General features: G+C 43.6%; 2 protein-coding genes across 10 annotated transcripts in view; one reads left to right on the top strand and one right to left on the bottom strand.

Annotated features, from left to right (window-relative positions):
* LOC134225145 (uncharacterized) overlaps nt 1-16290 on the bottom strand; it is an 83454-nt gene that overhangs the window by 17478 nt on the left and 49686 nt on the right. Inside the window, exon 3 of one of the 2 annotated variants that reach the window (XM_062704987.1) lies at nt 4011-4079. The exons of the other annotated variant lie outside the window; for it this stretch is intronic. Coding sequence (XP_062560971.1) covers nt 4064-4079 — 16 coding nt within the window. The 3' untranslated portion in view covers nt 4011-4063. Of the gene's footprint in view, nt 1-4010; nt 4080-16290 lie in introns of those variants that run through there. 2 annotated transcript variants of the gene reach the window in all.
* The window catches only part of LOC134225134 (semaphorin-5A), a 659484-nt gene that overhangs the window by 629670 nt on the left and 13524 nt on the right, over nt 1-16290 (top strand). For 7 of the 8 annotated variants that reach the window (XM_062704952.1, XM_062704953.1, XM_062704956.1 and 4 more), the window contains one exon: nt 15564-16277. In XM_062704952.1, the coding sequence (XP_062560936.1) occupies nt 15564-16277 (714 nt within the window). Of the gene's footprint in view, nt 1-1280; nt 1316-15563; nt 16278-16290 lie in introns of those variants that run through there. The other variant, XM_062704959.1, reaches the window with a different exon arrangement.

The following is a 16290-nucleotide window of genomic DNA, read 5'->3' as shown; positions in this document are numbered from 1 at the left end:
CTGCGGAACTCGAGAGCTGCGACCTGAAGCCAGTGCCCGTGCACAAGATCGCTCGTCACGACAAGACGAGGAGATATCGCGACCAGCTTTACCTGGTCCACCTAGAGCACGGCTGCACCACGTGGAAGGACCTGAAGCTGGTCGGCGTTATAAATTACATAGTCGTTGACTGGGAGCGATATCGGCCAGTGCACCGCGACGTCACGCAGTGTCACTGCCCCTTCCGGCCGAGGGCGACCCACCGCTCTACACATCGGAGCAGCAAGTTCCAATTTTCATCCAACAGGCAACGCGACTACGCGGTTGGATTACACGCTTCGACCAGATTTTCACCATGGGCATGTTCGTTATTGAAAATGGCTGCTAGGGTGGGTCTGGACAAATGGAACGCTTGCTCACTTGAGAGCAAAATCATTGAGTTGGCTGGTTTCCTCGATGAGAGAGAGATCGAGGTGGCCTTCATCACGAAAACGCACTTGAAGCTCGAGGTAAGTGTACATATTCTGGACTTCCGTGTGGTGAGACTCGATCGGTCCAACTACAGGGGAGGAGGTGTGGCTATCGCACTGAGGATCAACGTCAGTTGTCTGCTGCCAAGTCTGCACCTTAAGAGCATCGAGGCCGTTGGGGTAGAGGACACCACTCCCATCGGAGTAATCACCCTCATCGCGGCCTACTGCCCAACTCAGGCCACCCGAGCAACACAAATTCAATAAAAAATGTTGCAGCAACATGATTGTGACTAAATCCGGTCACATATGATTTTCAATAACCTTTGTGAAACATGTGTGCTGCTAGGACAAGGACATTGATGGAACATCGGCCGCCCTTCGGAAGGACATTGTCAAGCTTACGCGTCGGAAAAGTCAGTATGTACATCATTGCCGGTGACCTGAACGCGAAGCATCAAGCCTGAGGCAACAGTCGCAGCAATCGAAACGGTGTCAACTGGAGCAACGACATGGAGGAAGGTCACTTCACGATCCTGAGCCCGGATTCCCCAACTCGGCTGAGTTGATCCGGAGCCCACGCAACGTTAGACCTGTACATAACCAACTTGAACGATCACATCTCACAACCAATCGTGTACCAAGAACTCAGCTGGGATCACTACTCGGTGGTGACCGAAATCGGTTCGTTTATTAACCGTCACCAACTCTCCGGAAGGAACTACCCTCGAGTGAACTGGCAACGGTTCCAGCAGTGCGTTGAAACCACCATCGACTACGAGGTGCATCCGGAGATGTCAGAAAGCATCGACCGCCAGCTGTGCGCCATCGAGGCCAGAGAGTAGCATGTTCCAACGGCTCGTCAGGTAAGCAGCATGCTAACCATTGACACCCTCAACAAAGATCTCATTCGTCTTCGCAACGTGTTTCGTAGACAGTACCAACGTACTGGGCTGCCTGCACTTAAAACCCGTTGCAATCGCTTGACAAAAGTAATCCAGGCCAGAATGGTGGACCTCAGAAATAGTGATTTTCCCAATAAGACCCAGTCCTGAAGCTAACCAAAATTCTGAAATCCAAGCCTCGACCCATTCCACCTTTGATCCAGCAAAGGCTCTAAGGATCGCTTGATAACTCCTGCTGAGAAGGTCCCCGAAATAGGTCGTCACTTTGTCAGCTCGCACAATCTTGGACAGAACATCACCAGTCCACACGAAGCAACCGTTAACGAGCATGCTAATTGACGAAATGATGGTCTTTATCAAATCATCGAAGAACATGAAGGTCGCAGGTTTTGATAACATTCTGAATCTCGAGCTCAAACACACGAGTGATCCGTTCTTTGAGCACCTTTCGCTGATTTTTAATCGGTGCTTCCATCATCTTGGAAGTCAGCGAAAGTCATTCCCATCCGTAAGCCTGGGAAGGATCCTTCCTCCCCCAAAAGTTATCGTCCCATCAGCCTTCTCTCAGGGTTATCCAAGCTATTCGAAAAAGCTATTCATCACCGGTTACTTGAGTCTGCCGAAAATCTCAACATCTTACTCGAGGAACAGTTTGGTTTTCGACGCGGTCGATCAACCGTACACCAACTGACCCGAGTTACCAACGTCCTCAGACGGAACAAATCTGGCTTTAAAACATCCGCCATGGCCTTACTAGATGTCGAGAAGGCATTCGACAATGTACGGCATGATGGCTTGGTGCACAAAACTACAACGCTACAATTTTCCCAGCTACCTGGTGAAAATCACCAACAATTACCATCATCTGAAAGTCCAACAAGTGCAAAACAAGTTCCTTGACAGATAAAACTTTGGAAGAAAGCTCGGTTCAGAAGTCCCGACTTCCGAATGCTAAGTTGGTGCTACGCCGACAATATGTGTAGTCAGTCAAAGCTAAGCTCTCATCCTTGTTTATTTCCTGTGAACTGGTTTGGTTATCATATAGCTACCAATTCTGCGTTTGAGCAGGAGGTCGTGAGTTCAATTCCAGGCCCGTTCCATTCCGATTGTTCTGGTCAATCACAGAGTAGCAACTACGAAATGTCATACGTACTCCTGAAGGCGCGAAGGGACTCACAAAAATCCCTTGTCTATTTGAACAAAGTAGAGGGTGTTAAACATAAAATTGGCCCAACAACAATTCATAGTGTGATGGTCTGTTGAGATGCCCTCCATCTACTCATAGATCGGAAACTGTACAACCAGAGTGCAGCAAAAAAAAGCGCATGTGATCTCACAAAAAAAATTAAAACCGCAAACGTCATCATCATTATAGATTGTTGGTGTGGATGTGATCATGATATCTGTTGAACACTGTTTCCAGAGCCAGATACATGACTAGTACGTACTAAATACAAGCACCAACCCGTACAAAAAGGGGGTGCAAATGGTTTCCAGCAGAACACAGATGCACAGAAGAAAAGGAAGGTAAACGTAAATTTTATTGGCTGCAATTAATAAAGATGTCGGAGATTTTCGATACGATCTTGATGTACGATGCGATCAATTTGTTGTTTGTTGCTTGTTTTGCTGGGTGGTGTACAACACGACCAAGTTGAACTTGTGACTCGCTCCGGTTCCTGCTATTATTATGCGGACATTCTAGAGATCACGGAGTGCAGCGTTATTGTTGTTATGGCGAACAACGCACAGGTTGACTGGGGTCAGTGTGGGACAATTCGATACTGAATTTATGACTTACGAGTTACATTTCAATATCGATGGCAAATCAGAACTGTTGTTTATGTTGTATAGGTAGATCAAAGTATGAACATGTCATTGAGTGTGAACTTTTTTATTTTTATTATGTATTACTTTTTATCAAATTCAGATTCCTATACAACAAACTTCCTAGGTCTGGCCTTTTCACTATAATCGTGATATCAATTCAACAAAGTACTCTCCGACGATTTCAAATACGAGAGCGCCCAATAATCCTATTTCGTATGGCATCCAGTGCCTTCAATTGGTCTCCTGAGTTCAGCTAAGTATACACTAACGATCCTGGTGCCAAGTTTATAAAAATTAGCACCGATCGATAAAATGTAAATTATGCGTTCCTTATTGCGGCACCAGTTTAATTGATAATAAAACTCTATTGAATTGGCTATAAGATTGGCCCCTTCACTTCGATTAACTGACCGTAAAACTGTCACCAATTAATCGGGTGATCTATCGAACAATACTATATAATATTCTAACCAGGGCTCCGCTGCACGTGAGTGAGGTGGGTAGGTTTGTTGGCATGCTAATCGTTGCAAAATCTGCTGGATTTCACTCTCCTCCTCCTCCACCGACGACATCAGTCGATGATAGGACGGGGCCAGCATATACTCTTAACTACCTTGAGTGACCTCCAGCATCCATTAGCGAAGGCGCGCGTATGTGGTTTGTTCGTCGTATTAGCGAGTCATGCCTCATTTTCCAGTACCACAGCCTTCGTCGCCTCCAATCGGTGATAATAAATGTCTAATTAAATCACGTCAACCGGTACACGACGATGGAGCTAAATACTAGCAGGTTGGTTACGTGCGGTCGAGGTGATGGGTGAAATATGTAGAGAGGTATCAGATATCACGTAAATGAGTTACGCGGTCCTGTGGTTCAACGCTAGCAGAGGGAGAAACTTAAAAGAAACATAAAATAACTGTAATCGATAAATAATTACATATCGTTTGAATTTATTTATCCAAACCGTAGAAACCTTTGACATGCAGCTGGTCCAAGGAATTTTATTTGATTGACTGAAATCAACTTGCTAACAATAGGGAGCGGGACCATTTGGGCAGCAACCCCTATTCCCGTCCGCAACGTTAATAACTCGACCGCGTTCCAACCAAATGGCTTGACTAGATATCGACCGAAACTAACCATGTACTAAAAAAACAAGTAATTCGGTTGTAATGCGCTCGAGTAATGAACGTTGCTGACGTGAATAGGGGTGCTGCCCAAATGGTTCTCTACCCTATAGCCTACACGTAATTCCGGAACCTTCAACAATATTCACCACTTTTTTTCCTTTCTCGTACACTTACTGTACCGAAAAGTGCGCTCCAAAAATAAACCTTTTATAGAAGACCCGGAGACCCATAGTGTCATATACCGATCAAGTCAGTTCAACGAATTAAGATGGTGTGTGTGTTTTTACAAGGGTGAAAGGCCATTAAAATCTGCGCGACAGACGAATCTATGACAAAAGGTCGGAAAGACAAAACGTTGAAAAGGACAGAAGGTCGAAAGGACAAAAGGGCGAAAGGGACAAAAGGTAGATTCAGTGAAAACACTTCAATGTATTTTCAGTGCTCGCGCTCCTGTGGCTCTGGCGTGCATTTTTGTTGCACTTACTTAGTTAAGAATATGAAATCGTTTAAATGGAATAAAATCAAAGAGCAGAATTTTGTGCACTGAGTGTAGAACAACACTGTTCTGTTGTCTCCTCTATGTTGATACACGCCGGGGAGAAAGGCGATGACGCATGACCACACCGATTCCAGATAGTGGCGGAAACAGCCATGTCCGGACAGAAGCTGTGTGAGATAAAAGTTTACCTCTCCATGCTCCCTATTCACCCACGTCGACACATTGGGGATGAGCCGGTGGGTCTACCTTCCCTTATCCGCATTGTCCCACTTCACCATAGAGTCAAGTCTCACTGTCTTCCTTATATTTCTGGTATCTCTCCGTTGGTAACACTCGATATCCTCTGCTAGGGTTATGCATATTGGAATCATCCCTGCGATAACGATAACGCACTCGTGACTCGAACAGCCATTAGACGAAACACGCTCTTCACTATTGAACGCGTTTTTGACGTCAATCGTCACTACTGCGCAGAACCTATTGCCGCTCCTCTTATTTCTGGACGCCCTCTCTGCATCTTCAATGACTGTCCTGATTGCATCCACAGTCGATCTGCTATTTCGAAATCCGAACTGCTTTTCCGATAAGCCAGTCTCGCCCTCCGTGAACTGCGTAAGCCTATTAAGAATACCCCTTTCCAAAAGCTTCCCCAGTGTATCCAGCAGACACATGGCCTATACGATGCTGGATTCCCCGATGTTTTCCCTGGTTTTGGCAGCAGCACCAGTTTCCGGATCTTCCACGTATCCTGAAAGTTACCATCTACTAAACACATCTACTACACATTTGGAATTCCATCCGGACACGGAGCTTTCTTCATCTTCGAACCTTTCGACACTGATGATAGCTCGTTACGTTGGACTTACTGATTTTGATCGCCCGTTTGAAAGCTGCTCTAACTTCACGGAAAACTATCTTTCGCTCCTCCCTGGCCATTTCAGACCTTGCCCTTCGAAAGTGTCTCCTAGCTCTGAGACAAGCAACGCGAAGTTTGGCAAGATTTTTGTTCCACCAGTAACTTGGCCGCCGGCTGTTCGTTGACTTTAATTTCCTCGGCATCGTTTCCGTCGCGTTTCCGTCAGCTGGTCTACTTCAAGGTTTTATTGCGTCGCTGTCCGCTCGAAGTGATTCGATAAAAAGATCCTTATCGAAGTCCTTCGTCCACTAGACCTTATCTCCTGTCTCACCGTCAGCGTTCCAACACTATACCGGATCGCCTGGTGATCGCTATGGGTATAGTCTTCACAAACTCTCCAGTTCATGTTCCTCGCCATCGACGGATTGCAGAACGTGACATCGATGATGGACTCCCTTCCATCTCTGCGAAATGTACTAACGGTATCTTCGTTGCCCAATCTGACTTCCAGCTTTGCCAGCGCCTTCAGCAAACTGTAACCTCTGGCGTTAGTCTGCTTTCCCAATCCACTGCCCAAGCATTGAAATCGCCTCCGGTGATTACCAGTTTTCGGCCGATCAGCTTCTCCGTGAGTGAGTCCAGCATCCAGTTATACTGCTCCAAAGTCCACCTTGGGGGTGCGTAACAGCTACACACAAAGATCTCGTTAATTTAGGCGATTACGAAACCCTCGCTTGAACTGTCTACCACCTCTTGGATAGGGAATCTGCCCATCACTTGGATAGTCACCATCCCCGATGAATTCGCCACCCAGTTGCCGTTGCCAGAAGGGATTCGGTACGGCTCAGCAATAATTGCCACGTCGCACATTGCTTCTTTTGTCGACTGCCACAACAGCTGCTGTGCGGTGTCGCAATGATTGAGATTTAACTGGATGATCTCCATTAATTTCGAACCGCCATCGCCTTCTTGTAGGCAGGGCATTGGAAGCCACCTGTCAAATGGTCGCTTCCGTCCTCCGGTTTGCAGAACAGGCACCTTGGTTGCTTCGTGCAGTTCCTAGCAACGTGTCCTTCTTCACCACTTTTTCTACATAGACCGGATCTGTCCGGGCCTTTACAGTTTTGCGCCTGGTGGCCAAACGACATGCATTTAAAGCATCGCTCCATCTGTTGGATAACTCGTGGGGTGAATCTGAACGGGCACACCGATCATCCTACTTCCACCTTGCCCGCCTTCACCCTTTTGTTTGCAACCTCTGCTGGTAATCGTAGCGCTGCTACTTGTGTGCCGCCGTACGCTCTCCTCAGTCGAATCGTCATTTGCACTTCCACCAGCTAGCATTGTGAAGCCAGTGCATCCCTCAGTTTGTCTTCCTTCGTGATCTCGTCCAGGTCTCTGCACTCGACCACTGCTTCATGCGTTAGAGCTCTTACGTTACCGTTACTGTCCAATGAATTGGCAATGAGCTCCCGGAAGACCGAGCTCTTGATCGTGGGATCCTTCTTCAGCTCGAACAGCAACTCCCCCTTCTGGGTACGCCTAGTTCTGACCACTTTCTCGCCCAAGTCTTTTAGGTCCGGGTCCTCTCTCACCTTCTTCAGAATCGCTGCGTACGACGTTTTATCGCTCGCTTTTACGACCAGGGCATCACTTTCAACTCTCTCCCGAGGAGAACGACGTTTTTCTTTTTTCTTCTGATCCTTCCTCTTTTCCACATTCTCTTCTCCTGGCTTTCCACGGCCCGCCAGTCACCATCCTTGAGCGTTCCTCCAGCACGCTGGCAAAGTCTTGCACGTTCCGCTGCTTTTTCGTGACTTCCTGCTCTCCAGGCGAATCCCTTTCTCGCTTTTCCGTGCGAGTGATTCGGGGAATTTTTGGTGCCTGCTGTGTCTCAACTGCTGTATGCTCCGCAGCTTGTTTCAGCACCTTTTCAGCTGGTTCGGCTCTCTTTTTCAGCGCGATCTGTTCGTGTTCGACTGCTTTCAAGCTTGATCTTCGTGTGATCATTGTGCTTGTCCTTCACGAAGTCATAAAGCTCGTTGACTCGCTTCCGCACCTCCATCAGGTTGGACCTCCAAAATTGTAGCTCCTCCTGAGTAGCACTACTTTCCGATTTTTGGGTGGACACCCTATTCCCGGATTCTAGGAAAGGATAGGGAGGCCATGACTTGAGTGGACGCATATTTCATGCTCCCTGCTGTTTCTGTCATATTTTGATAAATTTTTCAAATTTTGTTTTTTACTAACCGATGAAAGTGACAAAACATCCAGTGCTTAACATGAAAAGGGCTAAAAGCTTTGAAAAGATTTGCGATTTGCGAATATTCAACTGAAGACTGAATAACTCTGTATCCAGGCACGATTCCACCCAGAAACTGCGCGCTTGAAAATATATTTAGGATGTCTGATGCGGCTGTTAAGCTCAAGATTCCGATGTTGTTTTTCCAGTATTATTCCCTAAGTTGCCATCTGGGATGTTTTTACGCAGCGATGCCACAAACAGACAATGCGTATTTTTCCGTTTCGTCTACGTGGGAGAGGTATCTTAGCTGAAGATGGCGATTCACGACGCCACGGATTGAATTCGGTGAGATCAAACCAATAATTCTATATCATATAACACTCTTAGTTAGAAGAATTCTTGCATGGAGTAATATTCTTCAAATTTCAATATTTTCACTTATATTATTTGTTTTTAAATATCTTTGAACCCCTATTTGACAGTATGGTGGTGATTTTCAGGGCTTAATTTATTTCCTACCGTTAATGGTAAATTAAAAACTAAAAATTCCAAGTGGCTGCTGAAGTCAAAACTTGTGTTGAATGAAAACTAAAAAAAATACACAAATGAAGATATAACAAAAAAATCCAGATGTCAAGAGAGGTCACATACATTAAAGTTCCATATGGTCCCTTTAATCTCGAGTAGTAAAGTATTAAGACTATGAGTTTTGTCTCGTGAGTCTTGCAGTGAAGTGTTATATAATTTATTTCGGGTGAAAATAGGAAAAGTGGATTATGGTATACAGTGGAACTCGACCCTTTCAATCATATGACAATAGCATGTCAATCCGCATATTGATGTAGAATCTACAGCTGCAAAGTTAGGCATCGTCATAATCAGGTAGCACTCTACGCCTTTCAATGTACTTGGCATAAATCAGGATTGACCCGGAAAGTTAAGGTACCCCGGGGCAAGTAGGACCTAAAAAAACGCTAGTTCAGCAAAATTGTTAACGCATACTTAGAAAACTGGTTATTTTAGATCATTAACCACATTATTATATGCTTCCATTGTTGAATAGTAGAGGTGTTGAAAGCCATTTATTCAATTACAAAAATATTGGTAGTGCAAGAAATAACTTTACATTCAGGACCCACTTATCCCTTCAAACGGGGCAAGTGCGACCTATTCTGTTTTCTACTGTTGAACAAAACTAATTTGAAGAATGTAGATATACTGTTCATATTATTTCTAGGTATTAGTATATTCAGATCATCAATGGAGATTGGTTGCATGTCGGACTTTATTTAGATGTTAGCAAATGAATTAAACTAAATGCACGCTGGATTCAAGATATATTATATATATGTTGAATCCGGAAGTTTGATTATGATACCTTTATCCATTTGATAAACGGTAGCATAACCACCCAAGTAGCACCTGCAACTTACTCCTAATAAAAAATTAATATAAATGTTGTATATAAATTATATACTTGTTTCGAATGTGACATTGAGTTTAGATTCAGTTATACTTAAGTTCTTTTTGTTTTGGATTTCGGAAAGTCATATATCTTAAAGTTTTTTATTTGCATCTTATGTATAACTGAAATAAAACAGCAAAACAATGTTTGAAATAATTGTGTTAGACCAAAACCTCTATACAACCTTCTGCATGGCGTTCAAAAATATGCCTTCAGAATACAGATTCTTGTTTAGAAAGGAATGGGCACGAATAGTTAATGATATTATTGAAATTCTTACCTTTATTAATTAAATTTCTATTGGTTACGATTATATGTCTAATATACATCACATCACAGCGAGGGCACATAAATCACAAAAACACAATTTGATTTTGAAAGTAATATTGTTTTTAGTTGTAACTTGGAAGTGTTGTTTATAACTCATGGTTTTTAGGTTTACCGATTTACAACTGCGTTATAACAAATAACAATTATTGAATTTATATTTATAGTTTCATGCGGTTACATTTATGTTGTATATAAGTAATCGGAACAGCTTCACCATTTCTTATTGAATGCAATATTTTTGACAGATCTAAATACAGTGCAGGGCAAAAAAACGGATTTCGTTTTCTGAATAATGAAAATAGAATGTTAAAAATGAAAATACTTTTTAATAGATTAGATATGTCACAGTGTGTATTCAGAGATCTTGCTGACAATCTTTCTCTTTTAAGCACATAGAAAGAGTTGAATTTATTTTCACCGGAAACTTTTCCAGTGATATGAAAGAGGAAATAGTTCCCTTATTTCAAAATTCAAAATGATTTGACTTTACGTCCGATGTCAACTTTACAGTTAATTTGATGGTTCGATGCGACCAGTTTTTATAGTCTTTTACCATATGTTGCGGTTTCCGTTGGACTATTTTGTAGTGTTTCGACAGGCTCGAAACAAAATTCACAACAAAATATGTATTGATTTTAGCACACCCAGACATACAAATCTTTTGGTCATGAATAACCATAATATTCAACACGAGTAACCGTATCAAAGTCATTTAATATATTTTTGAAATATCGGACATTTTTCCCCATAAAAGTTCTTATTGTCTGAAGGTAACAACAAGATCAACCGTCACTGTACGACGAAAATGGAGATCTGAATCATGAAAATCAGAGATGCCTTTTGTTCGCGCATGAAGCATACGATGCAAATGCATTTTTTTTTTTCAAAAACCGATCGATTATATGATCAGTTTCTCAAGGCGCATCGAAAAAAATAAGGTACATAAGTGTGTTTCACCATAAATTCTGAGCCGCATGTGGAATTTCATCATATAAATAACAAAACACAATCGTTAACTTTGGAATTAATTTTTATTACTTACATCATGCATTCTCTGCAATATATTTCCAAAACAAATTAGGCAATACATCTAACCGGAAAAAGATGACAACTCGGTTTTCACAGGTATTATATTTCAGTTATAATTAAGATTCAAAATCATTTCATATGAAATCTAAGAAATGTTATATGTTGACTCCACCTCTTGCGCTTTTTCGTAAACAAGTCATATATAAGAGTCTGGTAACGAGATTCAGGCTGGTGGAGAAGTCATAATTATAATGCAAATACTGAGTTGAAACAAACTGTGTTGCTTGGGCAGGCGGGGCTTACTGTTAGTGATAGTGACCTCGGAGTGGACATGAAATACCAGGCACTCTGAAATGGGTCACTGGAGCTGCAGTAGAGCTAGCACTTTCTAACTCCCGGATTAAATCTGACTGTTTTAACAGACAGCTTTCTTCCATAACATCACTGCCAGACAGTGGGGGTTAGTTTGTACACACCCACACACCCTATTCCCGGATCCTAGCTCCTGATGGCCGACTTGGTTCTCAGCAGTCTTGGCCGTACTACTGGTATTTGCTATTGCTGCCTGCGACATCACTGGAGATCGCTGTAGCTTCCCACTCTTTGCGAAAACATTCGCCCCGCCTGCTCCTTCGGTGTTTGTAGAATTTGTTTCCATGTTAACAGGGTCCCCCCTCTGGACCGTTATCTCTACCTGTTGTTGAAAACGAAGTAGGCGGCGACTTGTTTAAATCGATCGCCTCGCTATGTGATAGTTTTGAATTTGAAATCGCAGTAGGCGACGACTTTCATTGAACGCCTGAAACACGTGTTGAGAAAAACTTTAGTATTAAGCAACTGCTTGACGTGAACGGTCACCTTGTTAACAACTAGTTAAATAAATCAAAGTTTAGTTTAGCTCCGTGACCATTTTCAAGTTCCGGCTGAAAGAAATCTTTCAGGTTATGGGCTCTTCAGTGAAGGATGGTGCTGGTATTCCCCAGTTGACGGGAATAAACTTCGAAAACTGGCGTTTTCGAGTGCGGTTGTTTCTGCAAGCCGCCGAAGTAGCAGACGCGCTCACACAGGACGCCCCTGCAGGGAAAGGCGCAGCGGTAAACAATTTTATGAAAATGGACCGGAAAGCCAAGTCATTGTTGGTTAGATTCGTTGGCGACGAGTGTCTTGGAATCGTGCGGGACAAGACGACGGCAAAAGGAATGTGGAAAGCATTGGAGGACACATTTGCCAAAAAGTCCGTGGCGAGTCAGACTCTCTTGCGCAAGCAGCTGGCCAGATTAAGGATGAAGGAAGGCACGCCGATGAGAAGCCATTTTGTGGTGTTCAACGAGCTGGTGCGACAGCTTAAGTCTGCGGGTGCAAAACTGGAGGAAAACGATTTAGTTTCCCAGTTGTTCCTAACGCTACCAGACAGTTACGATCCCCTTGTAACTGCTCTGGAGAATATCGACGAGGCTGAGCTCAACATGAACATTGTTAAGCAACGATTGTTAGGAGAAATCGTGCAGATCGGGCGGACTACTTGATGGAAGAAAAATCAGCAGCTTTTGTTGGCGGTCGTGGCAAGAAGCAGAAAAAGTTCAACGGAAAATGTCACCGTTGTGGAAAAACGGGTCATATGAAGAAGGATTGTCGGGTCAAGAAAGTGGAAGCCGACGCAAACACTGTTGTGGGAGGTTAAGCTGTTACCTTCATGGTCAATCAAGCTAATGCGGCGGAGAAAAAAGCACAGCGCTGTTTTCATTATCGATTCCGGATGCAGTGATCACCTAGTGAATAACAGGAGCTTTTTACAGGACGTGCGCAAGCTGAAACAGCCATTTGTTGTCGACGTTGCCAAAGACGGAGTTTCACTAATCGGTGAGTACGAAGGCGTCGTGAGGGGTACCACTAAAGAAGGTGTGCGGTTTGAAATGAAAAACGTGGTTTTCTTGCCTGATTTGAGAGGTAATCTGCTGTCGGTGAAAAAGTTGTCAAAAGCTGGCATCGATGTGCTCTTCACGCGACAAAGTGGTACGGAGAAGGCTGTAATGAAACACAATGGCGATGTGATTGCCGTTGCCCAATTACGACGAAATCTCTATGAGCTGGAGCTGGAGCTAGAAACGGTTGGAAACTTGGCACATTTGTGCAAATCCGAGGTGAGTACATTGTTGCCGTCGTCTGGGACATGTTAGTCAACATGCTATGAATACGTTGGTTAGACATGGTATGGTAACAGGTCTCGAGCCAGAGCCAAACAGTGTTGGTTTCTGCGACACGTGCGTTCTTGGGAAGCAATGCAGAGAACCATTCGACGGTACTCAAGCGCGAGCAACGCGGCCTTTAGAGAGGGTGCATTCCGATGTGTGCGGACCAATTGATCCCCCGGCATGGGACGGCTCCAGATATTTTGTGTCGTTCATCGACGACTTCACACACTTCGCCGTTATTTATCCAATCAAGAAAAAGTCAGACGTATTCGATCGCTTCAAGGAGTATGAGGCGATGGCAACGACCCATTTTGAGAAGAAAATCAGCAAGCTGACTGTGGACCAGGGTCGCGAGTACTGTTCGAACGAGCAACTGAAGTACTATAAACAAAAAGGAATCCAGATTCAGCCGACGGTTGCCTATTCTCCGCAACAAAACGGTGTTGCGGAACGCTTCAATCGAACATTGATTGAAAAGGTGCGAACGATGCTGATTGACTCCAACATGCCAAAAAGCTTGTGGTCAGAGGCAGCATTGATGGGGACGCAATCAAAAAGTGGAGACTGTGAGGAGTCAGCCACGAGGCAAAGCGAACGGGAGCGCAATCTTCCAGGTAAGTTTATGGATTTCTTTACTAGATTCAGAGCAACGTCTGCTGGTAATATTTCCCCTTTAACAGAACCACCATGCACGTATAGCAAGATTTCTGATCGAGACGATCGTGATTCCTGGTTACAAGCGGTCGAGGATGAATTGGTATCCTTGAAAACCAACAATGTGTGGCAGTTGGTAAAGCGTCCACCGTCATCAAAGCCACTCAGATCCAAGTGGGTTTTCCGTGTGAAGGAGGACGAAAATGGCAACGCTGTCAAATGCAAGGCACGGCTTGTCGTGAAGGGCTATCTGCAAAAGCCTGGTATGGACTACCAGGAAACATACGCTCCGGTGGCAAAGTTGACAACTATACGTACTGTGTTGGCCATCGGCGTACAACGAAATTGCTTTTTCCACCAGATGGACGTCAAAACGGATACAGATACATGCAGCTTTTTATAGAGGATCAACAAAGCTCACTGTCAAACCTCACCACATCCTAGACAGGTCCCCTAACTCGCAGTGACCATGGGGAGGGGTCGTCAAGCCCTTAGACAAAGTTACTGCTGCCCCAGGAGCGACGACCTCGATAGCAGAAATTGGCATGAACTAGCCCTGCATATCAAAGGAATAATCCCAAAAACTAATATACACAATACTTAAACCATAACATACTCAGTTATTGAATTGAATTTCAATACCGAATGCATAACCAATTATTCGTTTGGTATTGAAATATCAAAGCATGTTATACCTCAAGTATTCTGCATATAAGTTTTTGGTATTATTTATTAATATTTTATCTCTTATGCAAGGCTAGTTCATACAAATTTCAGTTATCGAGGTCGTCGCTCCTGCTCGGGAAGGCACGACCTTTCGCAAGCACGCTATTATACTCAAAGACTGGTTCTGGTACTTAGTGATGTCTTATCAAATAACCATAGCTAACGCCGCTACTAGTGACGCTATGAGCGTTTTAAAGCCACATCATTACTGGGAACATAAATATTGTTGAATGACTTGGCATCCTACATCACATAGACAATAACTAAAAGAATAACTTCAAAATATTCAAATAAAATCTACAAACGATTCAAATTAAACTATTTGTTTATTTAGTGTTCGGAACCCTTTTTTTTTACTTTCTAGTACAACAAAGTTATATATCAATCGACTCAGTTCGATGAACAGAGCAAATGTCTGTCAGTCCGTGTGTTGGTGTGTGGGTGTGCTGTGCACACAAAAGCTATGAAAACCATTAGCCAACTTTTTTTATAGTACAGTCGACTCTCTACATCTCGATGTTCTGTATCTCGATATCTCTCCCTATGTCGATGGTTTCCTAGGTCCCTTCAATCAACATACATTTATGCATTCTACATCTCGATATCTCTCTATCTCGATGTGTTTCTGATCATATTTTGTTCAGGATTCACTCTCCTTATATCGATATGTTCGATTTTCTAGGCTACTAGACCATCTTTGGACAATAACAAACACATCAACAACAGGCAACGACATTTGTTTTGTTGTCGTTTTTCATAGCAACGAGCTTTTATGGATCCCATTTCAATTTTCCTTCCATTCCTCGATCTCTCCTTATTTCGATGGTCCCTTCAATATCGAGATGTGGAGAGGCGACTGTAATTCAACCGATTTTCTCGCAACAAGTTGCATTCGACAGGGGACAAACTTTGATAACAATCGGCCGTTGCGTTTAAAAGTTATGAAGAAAATGTCGAACCATATAAGGTTGGTGTCTTGGCTAAACGCGAAAAAGGCAGTATCACTACTCTGTAAATTATCTTGGGTGTTTGTTTCGTGATTTATTATATGATGAAAAGTAACTCTATGGCAATTCAATTTTGTTCCTCTACTTTAACATATAATAGAGCTCATAATCTGAATAAGCTATTAGGAAAACGTGTTATTAAAGATTCTTGAATTATTTAGTAAGGGTTCATGCGCAATTGCCGATCGTAATCAACAAACTACCGCACCATTCAAACCATATCGTTTTTGCCTTCTCCTATTCCAGAGACAACTTGTACCGCCTATCTCTGCACTTAGACGTACGGGAGAAAATGCCCTGGGATGTTGCTCCGGCAATGCGAAACACTTGTCTGGATAAAGGTCAAAGCGAGGAAGCATGCCGAAACCACATCATGGTGCTGCAAAACTACGGTAACCGGGTGTACGTGTGCGGAACGTATGCGTTCAGCCCTTACTGCTCCTGGAGGCAGATGGAAAACCTGACAGTTACGCGGTACGATAAAGGCGTCGCCAAGTGCCCATTCAGTCCCTTTGCGAACAATACAGCGCACATGTCTGACAACGGGAAGCTGTACGTAGGCACGACAACGGATTTTTCAGGATCCGATCCGGCTATCCTGAGGGCGGACGTCACACAAGAGAGTACCCGAATGCTGCGAACCAATCAGTACAACTCCAAGTGGTTGAACGATCCTCAATTTGTCGGTAGCTTCGAGCACGGAGAATTTGTGTATTTTGTGTTTAGGGAAGCCGCAGTCGAATACATCAACTGTGGTAAAATTGTGTACTCGAGAATCGCTAGAATTTGTAAGAACGATCCGGGCGGTACCCAGATTTTAAAAGACAATTGGACGTCCTTTGTGAAGGCTAGACTGAATTGTTCTCTGGCGGGTGACTACCCGTTCTATTTCAACGAAGTACAAGGAATGGTCTATTCACCAGAAGAGGGCGTTCTGTACGCTACTTTTACAACTCCTGAGTAAGTATTTTAA

The sequence above is a fragment of the Armigeres subalbatus genome, chromosome 3 (assembly GCF_024139115.2).
Source record: "Armigeres subalbatus isolate Guangzhou_Male chromosome 3, GZ_Asu_2, whole genome shotgun sequence".
Classification (NCBI taxonomy): domain Eukaryota; kingdom Metazoa; phylum Arthropoda; class Insecta; order Diptera; family Culicidae; genus Armigeres; species Armigeres subalbatus.
The sequence above is the reverse complement of the archived record's forward strand: the minus strand, read 5'-3'. Positions and strand labels throughout refer to the sequence as shown.